At 33.5% G+C, this 15,176-nt stretch overlaps 1 protein-coding gene across 1 annotated transcript in view; it reads right to left on the bottom strand.

The window, feature by feature from the left end:
* Positions 1 to 272: 272 nt before the first annotated feature.
* LOC144359182 (MAM and LDL-receptor class A domain-containing protein 1-like) overlaps positions 273 to 15,176 on the bottom strand; it is a 62,716-nt gene continuing 47,812 nt past the window's right edge. Inside the window, exons 45-61 of the mRNA XM_085501871.1 lie at positions 14,732 to 14,816; positions 14,423 to 14,545; positions 14,098 to 14,247; positions 13,862 to 13,959; positions 13,361 to 13,534; positions 11,950 to 12,193; positions 9,273 to 9,617; positions 8,245 to 8,373; positions 7,892 to 8,050; positions 6,020 to 6,174; positions 5,138 to 5,345; positions 4,333 to 4,485; positions 4,117 to 4,161; positions 2,783 to 2,879; positions 2,185 to 2,227; positions 1,686 to 1,751; positions 273 to 625 (exon numbers count right to left, since the gene is read on the bottom strand). Coding sequence (XP_085357997.1) covers positions 530 to 625; positions 1,686 to 1,751; positions 2,185 to 2,227; positions 2,783 to 2,879; positions 4,117 to 4,161; positions 4,333 to 4,485; positions 5,138 to 5,345; positions 6,020 to 6,174; positions 7,892 to 8,050; positions 8,245 to 8,373; positions 9,273 to 9,617; positions 11,950 to 12,193; positions 13,361 to 13,534; positions 13,862 to 13,959; positions 14,098 to 14,247; positions 14,423 to 14,545; positions 14,732 to 14,816 — 2,370 coding nt within the window. The 3' untranslated portion in view covers positions 273 to 529. The remainder of the gene's footprint in view (positions 626 to 1,685; positions 1,752 to 2,184; positions 2,228 to 2,782; positions 2,880 to 4,116; positions 4,162 to 4,332; positions 4,486 to 5,137; positions 5,346 to 6,019; positions 6,175 to 7,891; positions 8,051 to 8,244; positions 8,374 to 9,272; positions 9,618 to 11,949; positions 12,194 to 13,360; positions 13,535 to 13,861; positions 13,960 to 14,097; positions 14,248 to 14,422; positions 14,546 to 14,731; positions 14,817 to 15,176) is intronic.

Here is a 15,176-nt window from a genome sequence, read left to right as displayed (position 1 = left end):
ATGGCAAATCAATAATTAACCAACACAACAGTTTTAATCGATTTGTTAAGGCATAGCATAATCATGCCATCAATGCATTATGAGTGTGGAATAAGATTTCAAGATAGCAGAGAGGTTAAAAGAAATTAAAAAGTATTCAGTACCAATTTGGGAAATTTGTATCCAAAGTAAATAGAAATGTGGCAGGACCTGCAGTGTTGGGGGACTTAGGATGGGAAGACTTGAATTACATCCAAGATAAAGTGAATATTGTATATACTATAACAAAAATATTTTTTACTATATATCATTATTTATTTGTAACATAAAATATTGGCATAACATTATTCCATACATTCAATAGCATAAAATAGGGAATCAAAAAATTGATTAAAAATAACAAATTATTGCACCGACAGAAAAGAGACAAGAACAAAGACCATACTAAGCCTTCATATAACCCTTCACCCATATAAAACATCAATTGAACATTATATTAAACTTGACTTTGATAGAAATATTTTTTTTTTCAGATAAAAACTTTTACAACTCAAGCTTGAGACATTGTTGATGTAGGTGTTGCAGGGTCCTCACTAGCAGGTCGAGAGTCATACACTGGGTTATCGATAGAAAACTCCTTTGAAATCTATTTGAAATAATATACAAAGAGTTAAAACATGTTACATTATACAACCATATATTTTACCCCATTTCATGCCCTGTTGTAAAGTATCCATATTTGTGAATGTAAAACATACAGATGATAATCAGTTAAAGCGGGGGAGTCGTTACCTGCGCATGCGTCAGATGGTCATAGCGTGTCATTGTTCACGAACAAGCGTCTACCCATGAGCCTTTGCGTTTTTAGCGTCGCTTAGGACTTGATTCCCGCGCATGTGCAGGTGACAACCCTCCCGCTTTAAAATTTCCATTACATTTTGATCATATTTTTTTTGTCTTGTAGTTGTTACAACGGAACCAAGAACGAAATTGTCGCAAATATTCACACACTGTAACACTAATTTTATACAAATTTACAAACATTATCAGTTTTGCAGCTGCTTTGTGTAGACAAAATCGTACTCCTGAAGTGCATATTGTGACCACAGCTAGTCTTGATTGTTCGGAAATATTAGGAAATACTTTATTTAACTTTGATTTCTCATAGTAGTATTCAGAGGCATCTTTTTTCACATGAGTCGACCTGAGACAAGTCTTATTTACGTCAAATGAACACAGGATCAAGTTTAGATGAAGTTGGGCAGCAGAATTATATTTTAAAGCAGATTGTATTGCATACTTTATGTTCCACTATACTTGCTGGTTCAAGTAAAAATGAGGATTTGTATTGTAGATGGATCAGCTCCTATTAATAAGCAAGCCCAACTCAACATTTTTATCAAATGAAAACAACATAGAGTTAGCAGATTTAATTTTATGAAGTACTCTGCTTTGATGAGAGTACTGATGAAGATAGGGAGCAATTTTCTTGTAAAACTCAATATACCATGAGACATAATCACCAAGATTTAGACACTGTACTTCGAAATTGACAGTTATTGTCAGCTTTCAGATTGCATATATTTGAGACAAAGTTTCACTCAGAGTTGTAATGATTGCTGTAACTACATGCATGTCATATGTACTTTAAGCTGCATTTAACATTCAAAAAACAAGTTAGATAACTTAAAATGGAAATTATGTACCTCTGCATAATCTTTCGAAAATTCATTTGTATCAGGCTCATCCTTACCAAGTTCACTCAAGCGAACCTAGACAGAAGTTTTAAAATTAATTAATTCTAAAAATTTACAGACACATCCAAGTATTTGTTAGCTAAACAACTATAACAATTGGTGAAAATCACAGTTAATTTAAGTGATGGCAATTAGATAGATTATTATGTAAACAATTTGAAAAAAAATCAGAAACATAAGCTGAAATTGGGTGATTTGAATCATACATTTTTAAGCTATAACCAGCTAGTTGAATTCATATAGTTAAACAAAATACAAATTAGGTACATACATATAATGTATATGCATACAGGTTAGGTACTCAATTGCACTTTACATAACTCTAGTTTGCTCCCAAATGACTATAACAAGTGCCAGTTAATATTCAAACTAAACAATCAAACCAATTATCTTTATCATACACAACATAATAACACGCAGCATATAAAATAACTATGAAACAAAATACCTTATCTGTTCTGTGAGAATTACTAAAATACTGAGCAGCACCTCTGAAATTAAAGACACATGGCATTTACAATTGTGTATCAATCTATTTGTAATAAAACGTGTTGGTAAAATCAATGCCTACCACAGGGCAGAGTCTCGGTCAGGGTTTCTGAATCATTAAAAGTCACCAACACACTGACAAAAACTGCAATGATCACATGTCTGCCTACATTTGAATATGAATAGACTGGTACACCAGATTAATCAGTCATACACCCATCTTCGATAAAAGAGTCAAGATTTTACATGGAATATACATGCAAAATGTAATAAATAATAACACCATGGCCTTGCTCAGACGTGTGTGGAGTATGGAAGTTATTCTTACTTATGATGTGGTATATCCATGCTGTATTTTTACTTGCTTTATGACGGCAGGCCACACTTCATCACTTGTGAAAATATCTTCCATACTTCCAAAAGTCAGGGCGAGAAGACATGGTGGTCTGTCATATTATCACATACCAGATTTATTGTTTTAGTATTGTTACATCTTCAATCTAAGACATTAGAAAGCCTGCATGAAGAAATTGTGCTATACATGCTTTGAAACTTACTTATCTTTCAAGCGTCTGGCAACAAAAGCAACGAGTAAGATAACAACCACAAACACTACTACACCACCAAGCACTGCACCAACTATAAGACCAGTATCTAAAAAAAAATAGAGTTACGAACTAAAAATAGATGAAAGATTCACTAACATCCTCTTTTATTCAATTCAAAAATAATGATCATAATGATAAGTGAGTACAGTAAGTCGACATAAATATTGTATCAATACGGAAAAAGCTGAAACAATGATTTTCAGACATGCTTTTGTTGATCAAATTTATTAGTTTACCTAACCTATATGACATAGGTGTGTGATCAATTATGCAATAAATATAATTTTTGGTTTATGTGAGCTGCTATCATTTTAAATGTTTTTTTAATTCTCCTAGTACATTTGTATAATTATATGTGTATTTATTTAAAGTTAAAAATATAAAATTTTGTGTCTGATAATATGATATATCCCAGGAGTTGGACAATGGTATTATTAATGGTTAAATAACAAAACTGAAAATGGTTATGTGTGAAATGATGTACAAGATTGCAATAAGCCAAGCCATATCTACACAAGATAGTATTTGTTAAATACGAAGCACTGACATACTCATTCATTACTGTAAACTCAATAGTAATATAGGGATTTCAACAATGGACATATAACAATTATAACAATATACATGGAACAAAGAACATTTATACACATACATAGGTCAATGTGTACAAGAGGAAATGATCAGTTTCAGAGCATTCACAACAATTAAATAAAATAAAGGTAAATTTCACATTAAATTTTAACCGTCCCCCATTTTGAAAGCATATACTAAGATTGAACAACAGCTGTTCATGTATATAACCAAGATCTTGGTCAAGAAATGATTTATTTTAATGCATTTCTCACAATACAATTGCTGACATTCGGTTATATTGAATTAGATTGTCAAACGAATTCATGTGTTTTTGTGTGATTTATGATATTTAAAGTCCAAAAATTAGGTGTAGCTCTAGTGTAATACATTCATTAAAACAAAGTGTCTGCCAGTCAGTCATTTTTAATACGTTTTGAAAAAAATCCATTCATACACAACTGAAATCTGGTTCAAGAATGGCAGAAGTGCTCGAGTTTGATGAATAGTTAACCTTAAATTGGCACCCATTATTTGGCCATATGGTTCCTAAGATAAGTACATGTATAACACATGTGTGAAGTTTAAAGGTGATCAGTCGAGGCATGCACAAAATACAGGTGGAGACGCAGGTCAATCAATAAGTCTAATTATTCAATTATATTTGAATAAGCTAAAAAAGAAAGAATAATTAAAAGTAAAAAAAAACATACCAGCACCACTGTCATCATCACCAGTACTGGGTTCAGGCATGACATCTAAAATGAGGATTAAATAATAAATATCAATTTGATATCTCATTCCACATGTGTACCAAGTGTGCATGAAATTATTCCAAAGATCTATATAGTTCCCAAAATACAGAAATGTCTGATTCACTGTAAACAGTGACACGCTATGGCCATATCTTGAATGAATAATAAACTTACCACAATTAAATCTGAATTGTTCTTCATCATAGCAATCAGTTGGACAATCAATATTACCATCATTCAACCATGATATATCAATACATATCTGATCACCAGGACAATAAAGTTGATTACGTAGACAGTAGCCTGGATTTTCTGGTGGATTCTCATCTATACAAATCAGTATCATTCTATCATTATATCACCGATATTAAGAAGATGCCTTGACTTGTGAAATTTACTGAAACCTTATGTGATATTTTTTCGTAGTCTCATGATAAAATTTGCAAATACTGGCTCTGAAAAATCTACAAGGAGCACTTCTTACAAATACATGTACGTCATATTTTGAAAACAGAAATATCTAAATCTATGTCAACAACAAATCCAAGTACGAAATTTGACAATTAAGACCAAGGCAACAAAACAAATGACCAACTTTCAAACAAACTAAACGACATACAGCCAAGAAGTGATCATGCTCACTCCACATGAGCAGCATGTCATATAGTAATCCGAGTCATATTCAAAATACTTTTTGTTAAAAAGCAGTCAAATAAAAAACAAATACAATGCAAGCTCAAGAAATCTAGCTATGCAACACGTTCAGTTGTTTATACAAACTGGAAAACAATTTGTCAATAATTAGTACTCATGTCAGTTTGTCATTTGTTCCTTGTAAGCACTGATCTTTGGATTGAAACAATTGTTGAACAGATTGGATATGACCATTCTATGAAAAAAAATGTGTCTGTAAGTGCTTATGACGCTGTTGTTAGAAAAGTATACAATTGATAAAATAAGAAAGTTTAATAATACCTACCTGGGTAAAGACATGACATGGTGAAAGTTATGTCATCAATAGCAATATCTGACTGTTTTTTTTCACCCATGATGACTTCAAATACAACTCGGAAGCTATGTGGATTACTGAGTACCACATTTGCATAGTTCCAATGTTTTCCCATATTGCTGCCCACTTGCCACATAAATAATCTCTGATCATTTATAACATCAGACTCAGTGTAAACCTTAAAATTCAAGAAAGCTTAGAAAGAACTTCTGTATGATGAAAGAATTGGAAACAATACATGTAGGAATTTTTTTTAAATTTAAGATTAGCTTTTGAGATGTATGTGAAACTAAACTGATTCACAGTATTGAAGTTTATAACACTAACAGAAAATCCTTAGAAATATTAAAACAAACAAAAATGCATTTTATTGTGATACTATGATTTGCATCTGTGATTTTAAAGGCAAGTTTAATTTAAAATCCGAAATGTAGTTCATGACATATCAGATTTATGCAAATTAGGTAATGAGATATGCAGTTTAGTTTTAAACTAATGGATTATACCAGAGCATCTCTAAGTACCAAGTTCATTGAAATCTAAAAAATGGTGGAACAGCTAAAATTTAATTATAAAATGTACAGCTAATTTATAGATTTTGTGTTATGTTAGTAACTATTTACAATATCATATGTGGTATATAATATAAACTAATTTTATATTAGAAATTGGCCCATTTTTTTTCTACTTTGGCCTTACCTCAAGTTTGTTTTATAATTTATATTAAATATTCTATAATACACACAATATTGTGATTAGTTTACTTGCGCACTAAGATAGTAATAAAGAAAATACATCGAACCACCAACAAAACTAAGGTGCTTTTGTAAGACATAATAAAGATTGACTTACTCGTAAAATGCCAATAGTATTGGTTACATCAGAGAACATGTGATACCAGAATCTAAGTGTACATTTATTAATGCTTGCTGGGAATACCATTGGTGTGGCAATACGTGCAATCTGACCTTCCTCTTGAGCTGAACTATCAACATACAGGAAATTACCTGCGTGAATATAAGCAAACAAAATTGATGGTGGTTGAAATAGCTCCTCTTTCCTACAAGAGTAGTAGCAATGTAAACCCATAAAACATCTTCTTGAAAACTGCCAGCTCAATTTGATACCAAGTATCAAAGCAATTGAGCTGGTTGTTTTCAAGAACAAGACGAAAATAGCATTTTTACCAAAAATGACAAAAGTATTTGCCAATAATAGAGAATTAAAAGATATTGTCTCGAAATAAACAAATCTGACAGAGGTCCAACCAAGGTACCTACATACAAAGTATTAAAGCAATTGAGTAGGTAGTTTCCAAGAAGAAGTCAAAAATGTAACTGTTGACAGATGATGGACAATCACCTAATATGAAAGCTTCGCTCTGTCATCTATAATGACAACGAACCTAAAAATGACTGTTATACCTCTTTTCTTCCAAAAATCTGAAATATGAAAATAAGTCACTGAAAACTCAATATTCAATCATCAATGAATCATACCAAGATCAGGAAACATTCATAATCAGAAACAGACCCATAAGTCTGAATATCTGCCACCTAGCACAATGAAAAATGGATAACTGGTATCACCAGACTTTTTTATAATATATTTTACAGTAGTTCTTAGAATTATTCGGACAGTCAGTTAGCAATATATCTTGGACCTTTGCAAAACACTTGGGTCTTTTTCAATCTAGACTTGATGGCGCCGCTGTATTGGGACGCCCACAGTTGGGATCATTCCATTATCTTGCTAGATGTGGGTAAAACGCTGTTTTCAAAACGACACGCATTGGTTACCATACATTAACAGGTTGTATGTGCATTCAAAGTGTTATTTTTAAATTGTTATAACCATCTGAGTCCACCTGACATAGCGCAATTTACAAAACAACTCCCGAGTGTTCAGTAAGCCAGGTATTAATGAACTCGTCGTTGGCGGGAAGGCTCATAGTAGAGTTCCTTAGCATTGGACACACTGCAGTTTCGTGACAGTTTTGAGCCAAACTTTAAGTTGTTTTAACATTACTGGTACATTATGTATCAAATTCAGATTTTATACGAAGGTGGGAGAGTACATCTAAGATACACGGAGGGAAAACTTGATTATAAAGCTTTGTCAAATCAAAAATGCCTTCCTTGAGGGAATCACTTTTTCAACTGCAGTTTGAAAATGATGAGGGTATGACGACCGTTATTATGTCTAGTCCATTTTTGTAACAGGGACAATTGACTAAAATGAGCGAGGGGTTGACATTTTTCGACAAATTTAAGCAACACCCAACTTTTAAAATTACTGAAAATAATTACATTATAACTATAAAAAATAAAGAATGGTTGCTGTATACGCACGCTAGATAATACTTGCAATTTTTCACCATGCCAACAACCCCTATAAAATAGTAATCCCAAACCAAGCACGCGTCAATCAAGTGGCGCCGACAAGTATAGATTGGGCAAAAACAAAAGTGGTCAGAACGGCTGCAATTTCACTCATTTTCAAAGAGACTTGTGCATATCAATGGCCACCTGCTGGCCATTTTGAATCTTATCTAACAAAATGAAGTGCATCAATGCCATATAATGTCCAATGTGTGTACCAAGTTTGAATGAAATTCATTCATACACGACTGAGGTCCGGTTCCAGAATGCCCATGCTTGTTTGAGATACAGTTGGAGATTGATTGCATCCAAACAGGACTGAAAAAACACACAGTTTACTTACTATTTCCAGATGTATTTGCCGCAGTGTGATCAAAATCAGGACCACTAAAATCACTAGGTGTCGTAATTCCTGCTATCCAATCAAAATCATCATCATCCAATTGTTCATAGTCACAGTATGGTTTGTCATAATCAAAGTGGCAATCTCCGGGTTTCACAACTTAAATACAAAAATAATAAACTAATGGTCAAAATCCTCTTTATACAGAACATTGAATATACGGTAGTACAATAATTAATAATATTATTGCAAACAAAATTAAAACCATTAAAACAATATACATATCAAAACATTTTAGTCGGTCTTGAAACCAGCAATAAATATATCATACTTTAGTCAGAAGGTTTATTTACCACAAGCAACTTCATCTGATCCATCCTGACAATCTGGTTTATAATCGCAGTATTTATTTAATAACAGACAACGACTTTCAACTTGACATTCAAACTCTGTTGTTTCATCACAAGGTCTCACATAATTAACTGTAATGGAAGAGAATGCAATGGTGACTATTGTGAATACATGATTCAGTTGTAACCTAAATTGACAAATCCAATTAATACATTGCGTTTGATATCCAAACTGGAAATGGTCATGACCAGCAGTTGTTTCAATTTGATGACCAGTTTAATTTGGTTTCCACCTATGAATACAACTGGTCAACTGAACCAAGGCTTGAAAATGATCAGAACCAGTTATTCTAATTTGAAGACCAATTCAATGCAATTTGCACAAATATATATGTGATATCCAAACTGGTCAACTGAACCAAGGCTTGAAAATTACCAGAACCAGTTATTCTAATTTGATGACAAATTCAATGCAATTTACACCAATATATATGTAATATCCAAACTGGTCAACTGAACCAAGGTTTGAAAATGACCAGAACCAGTTATTCTAATTTGATGACCAGTTCAATGCAATTTACACCAATATATATATATATGTGATATCAAAACTGGTCAACTGAACCAAGGCTTGAAAATGACCAGAACCAGTTATTATAATTTGATTCCATGCGATTTACACCAATATATATGTGATATCCAAACTGGTCAACTGAACCAAGACTTGAAAATGACCAGAACCAGTTATTCTAATTTGATGACCAATTCAATGCAATTTATACCAATATATATGTGATATCCAAACTGGTCAACTGAACCAAGGTTTGAAAATGACCAGAACCAGTTGTTATAATTTGATTCCATGCGATTTACACCAATATATAGGGTTTGAACTCAACTAGACCAAGACTTGTTATGTCTATACTGTATTAATTAGAGCAGTGTCAGATCTGCAGCCCAATTGTAGGGGCATGGACCTAAAAGAGTAAGTAGTTAATAATTGCTATAAACATTAATATAACTTTTCTCACCATCCGCGCAATTCTCAAATTGAAGATCATCAATAGCGATGTCACCAAATTGGTTTGAACCACGCTTTCCTTCAAAGCTAATGGAAAACTCATCATATCGTCCAATCAGAGCTGTACCCTCATGCCACTCATCACCTTGGTTACCTTCTAAATACCATAGCTCCTTGGTTTGATGATTGCCATATTTGACAAATACTGACAGTGAGCTTTCTCCATCAATTTTACCATACATATGGTACCAGAATTTCAGCTGACAGTCTTCATGGCTGTGTGAGTATGGGAGAGTTTGTAGATGTGCTTTTGCATTAGCAAACTGTTCATTAGTATTTATATACATATAATGACCTGTTGAAATATAAAGTAATATTCATTAGATCATAACCACAAGAAGATTAATATGCCACGTTTAGTTGGGTAGAAAACAGTGAATTGATGACTTAATGGTAACAACCATCATTGTCTTAGAGAATAGCTAGAAATTGCATGCCATGAAAATGGTCAAGCAGAGGCATAACTGAATGATCTTGAGGGAATGAAAGTCTTGCCAAAGATTGAACAGTTCCGTGGCAATCTGAAGAGAAATCTACCACTCCATGTTCAGAATGTCCAGGGATAATGTGTTGACTGTGGTGTTGTGGATCTCCCCATTTTGCCTGCAGTCCATGGTGATGTTGTGCATTGCTCACCAGTCGAGAATTTTCTCTGCAAAACTGTTCAAGAGTCATGACCTTGTGCCCCCTCCTTGGTTGAGTATGTCACTGTTGTGGCAACTCACTAATACATGTTTGCCTTCCAATTGTGTGACAGAAAGTTTAAGTGGGCCAACTCAACTGCATTCGAATCCTTCCAGTTGCTGTTTCAGGCTAACTGACTGGTGTTCCAGAGGCTGCCCTGTGTCTGGAGATCTATTATGTGTGCCCCTAACTAGCCCCTGAAGAGTAAGTCAAAATGGACACTGTTGGTAGGAGTCAAGGATGGTCCACCAAACTCTGCATGCAGACTGGCCAGGTGGTCCATGCAGGTACTAGGCTCTCTTGAAGTATCTGTGCACAAGTGCTGACTTTCATTTACCTGTTTCACCCGCTGAGAAAATTTACGAGTTTCACCAAAAGACAGAATACATTCGCTGCAGTTTCTATCTCCATTCCGAAGTACATTATTTGGTGTTGTCTCTAACTGCGACCCACAATTAACTACAAACCCCAATACCTCAGGAATGCCAGAGTGTACTGTAAGTCTCCCTTATATATGACAGTTGTTTTGTTCCACTGGATTGTTTGTCACTCATATTTTATATTCTTGGAATATTTAAATTTTTCTTCATACACTCATCGTTTCAGAAATTTGTATGTGGTTATTTCTATGCCACCAACAACAGTACTATTAATGCATACATTTACCTTGTTCATTTCCCAGTGTGTGATCAGTAGATGGCCCAGTATACCGAGTTGTGGTCGGCCCTTGTCCCACCATCCAATCAAATTGGTCAGCTAGAGAATTGTGCCAGCCACATGAACCAGATTCAAAGTTGCATGAAGTTCCTTTGAAAATTAATTTTTGAAAGAGGACAACATTTACAAATTATATGATTATATTAAATAGACTGTGAAAGTTGTTTAGTTTGCAGACATTTTATAGATTAATATAGTTCATGAAGACAACAAAAATGGCATTCGGTTTTATATAGTATTTAACTGTACAAGAGACATGCTCCATTTTGTCACATTTTTATTCAAACTGACATACTGCCACAAAATACATTGACTAATTGTAACTTACATAAAGTTTGAACATGTTTGAGGGAGTACAAGCTATTAATATTTAGTTATACAAGGCCTGCTTATTAGTCCTGTTTCCAATCTAATTCAAGATGGCCGAATGGCGGCCATTTTTGTGCTAAAAAATCATCAAAATCAAGCATTTCTCAGCTGTTTACATATGGTTTTTGTTCAAACTTGGTATATACGTTGGACATTATAGGACCTTGATGCACATCGTTTTTTAGATCGGATTCAGAATGGCTGACAAACGGCCATTTTGTTTTAGTGAATGTGGTTCTAGTGCTATATCTCTGACTTGCTTTGACTGATTATGTTCAAATTTTAAATATTCATTATACATCATGTCATAGATATACAAATATATTGGTTTGACAATCCTTTTAATAAATGGCAGAATGGTGGCCATTTTTGTGCTAAAAAATCATCAAATATCAAGCATTTCTGGCATTTATGAATGGATTTTGTTCAAACTTGGTACATACATTAGACATTACAGGTTCCTGGTGCACGTTATTTTATTTTTCAGATCGGATTCAGAATGACTGACTAGCGGCCATTTTGTTTTAATGTCTTCTAGAGCCATATCTCTGACATGCTTTGACTGATTATGTTCAAATTTTATATATTAATTATACATGTATTCAAAATGGCTGATTTTGTTTTAATTAAATGCTCTTTCAGAGCAAAATCTCTCAAAACTTGTTTGACGATCAGATACTAATGTCAATCATTTTTATGTTAAACAATCATCATATTCCTGACACTTATATATTCCAGCTATATTACTATAAACAAAACTATATATCTTAAATTTGACAACTAACGAGGACTGTGCCATGCATGGCTTGTTATAAATACATGTATACAGTTAAAAGTGATCTTTTATACAAACTTACCACAATTGTTTTCATCTGAGCTGTCTTGACAGTCTGCAATGAAATTACATCTTTGCCAACTATAAAAACAACCTAAATTATCTTCACAAGACAACATTCTTTCATCTTCATCACATGTTGGTAATGGAATTTCTGTCATTTCGCCAGGAATGCTGCCACCACCGATACATTCACCACTAAAACTGACATCATCTACCGCAATATCACCAGCATAGTGTGAACCAATCATAGCCTCCAATACAATCTATAATACATGACACATAATAATTATATGATTTCTTAGATATGAAATACAGAAATATATAAACAGAAGAAAACAAGATAGTGTGAATTAGTAATTCACCAAGTAAAATGAATGTCATTACCATTATTTACATTACCCTGTATCATACATGTTACATGAAGTACCCTGTATTACACATGTCACATTACCCTGTATCATATACATGTCGCAATACATTGTATCATAAATATCTCATTACCATGTATCACATGTCAAATAACATTGTATCACACATGTCACATTAACCTGTATCACATGTCACATTACCCCGTAACATAAATGTCACATCACCTTGTATCACATGTCACATTACCCTGTAACATAAATGTCACATCACCTTGTATCACATGTCACATCACCTTGTATCACATGTCACATTACCCTGTAACATAAATGTCACATCACCTGTATATCACACATGTCAAATTACCTTGTATCACACATGTCACATTGCCCTGTATCACATGTCACATTACCTTGTATCACACGTCACATTACCATGTATCACACATGTCACATTAACTTGTATCACATGTCACATTACCTTGTATCACACATGCCACATTACATAAATGTCACATTACCTTGTATCACATGTCACATTACCTTGTATCACACATGTCACATTACATAAATGTCACATTACCTTGTATCACATGTAAACATTACCTTGTATCACACATGCCACATTACATAAATGTCACATTACCTTGTATCACATGTCACATTACCTTGTATCACATGTCACATTACATAAATGTCACATTACCTTGTATCACACATGTCACATTACCTTGTATCCCACATGCCACATTACATAAATGTCACATTACCTTGTATCACACATGTCACATTACCTTGTATCACACATGTCAAATTACCTTGTATCACACATGTTACATTGCCCTGTATCACATGTCACATTACCTTGTATTACACGTCACATTACCATGTATCACACACGTCACATTACATAAGTGTCACATTACCTTGTATCACATGTCACATTACCTTGTATCACACATGTCACATTACATAAGTGTCACATTACCTTGTATCACACATGTCACATTACATAAATGTCACATTACATTGTATCACACATTACCCTGGGTAGATAAAACATACCTTAAAATCTGATCTACTTTCAATAGTTACATCAAGTGGCCACCAGTAATCACCCTGATCTCCTGTAATATTATGCAATACTTGTAAACCACTGTCACCATTCAGATAAGATGTCCTGAGAAAAACCACTAATGAACCAACTCCTTCCCCATACATGTGATACCACAGACTTATCTAAAAGCATAAACCACCAAACTTATTAGATCTAATTTATTTTGACTGATAAAATAAGCTAATACATATTACAGTCATGAGTGATAGTTAATAGTTCCTTTGAATTATGCTATGTAGTAGTCATCTATAATGATTCAGCATATACCGGTAATAAATGCAATATTTGGTTTGTGTATTTTTCTATTCAAGCAAGTAGTTTTCAGATTGTCTCCAGTTAGAGATATATACATTCTAGACATAGTTTAAAGGCATACAAATAATCAAGGCATCAAATTCACCATGTCAAGCCACTGCAAGCTTAACCCACTATACCACCAGGTTACTTACCCTACACTCTTTACTATTTCCTCTGATAGATGGACTAGCTAATCTTGCTTTATCAAATTCCAACTGTGGGTAGGAACCCTCGATGTACATATACTGCCCTACAGAGAAAATTAGAAGATTCATTATTGCACAGTTCTTTGTCCCCTCACAACTAAAGATTTATACATGTATTGGTGACGTAGAATTCTGTTGCTACAATATAACATATAGAAGCAAGTGTACAGTTTCTTACATACCTTCTGGACTTCTTATTGTGTGGTCAGTAATTGGTCCAGTTTTATATGTTGATGTGGAACCTTCATAAAACATCCAATCAAACTGGTCATCATATTCTTGCTTCCAATCACAGAAATCAAACTCAAAATCACATCGGCCGATCAAATTGTCTATTGCAAAATGTAAATCACATATAATAACAAATTGGCAGCGAAAAGCAATTAATATACAGTAAAAAAAAAACAATTGCTGTTGTAAACAAATTATATTCAATGGACAGGTGATAAATGTGCACACACATAACATGATGGTGAATTATTGACTTGTATATATAATAAAGATTACCACAATGATCTTCATCAGAATTATCCATACAATCATCAACAAAATTACACACTTTCTTCTTATCAATACAGAAACCATTAGCACAGCGGAACTCCTCATTAGTACAGTCATTACCAGTAAAAGCTAAAATCAATTAGAATTTAAGTTAGTTCAATGCTCAAATGAGATTTACCACTGTCAATTAGTATTCGGTACATCTCACAACAATTAATTGCAATATACGAGTGGATTAAAATACATATATGCGCGGTAAAATAGACATGATCTATTTAATAATTCAAATTCAACATAATATTACACTTAACATACTTGGAGGAGCGCATTCTTCAAACACGATATCGTCAATACATGTATCACCAGCATAACTGGTACCACGAGATGCCCTTATCAATATCTATTTGAAGAGGGAAAAGCATATTACTTTTAGAATGATATGCACCTGTCTGTCAGTGTCAGTAAGTAATGACTTTAATACAAACGATGTACATTATTGTACCTTGTGTCTGAAGCTTCTATGTTGATTGTCAGTAATCTTATAAACAATAACTAAGCAATAACTTTGTGTATATTCATCAGTTCCTCTGTGATTTATCCAAATATTTGCACTAGTTTGTATACTTGCAGAAAAATTGCAATTGAGCTTGTTGAATTTAGTAAGATTTTGAACTTTTTGCAAAAACTTGGATTTCTCATCTCATTGGATTTCTCATACATTGTACTACTACAGTACACATGCAAAAAGTGTGCACTTCAA

Source organism: Saccoglossus kowalevskii, chromosome 7 (assembly GCF_978046115.1).
Source record: "Saccoglossus kowalevskii chromosome 7, keSacKowa6.1, whole genome shotgun sequence".
Taxonomy (NCBI): domain Eukaryota; kingdom Metazoa; phylum Hemichordata; class Enteropneusta; family Harrimaniidae; genus Saccoglossus; species Saccoglossus kowalevskii.
The sequence above is the reverse complement of the archived record's forward strand: the minus strand, read 5'-3'. Positions and strand labels throughout refer to the sequence as shown.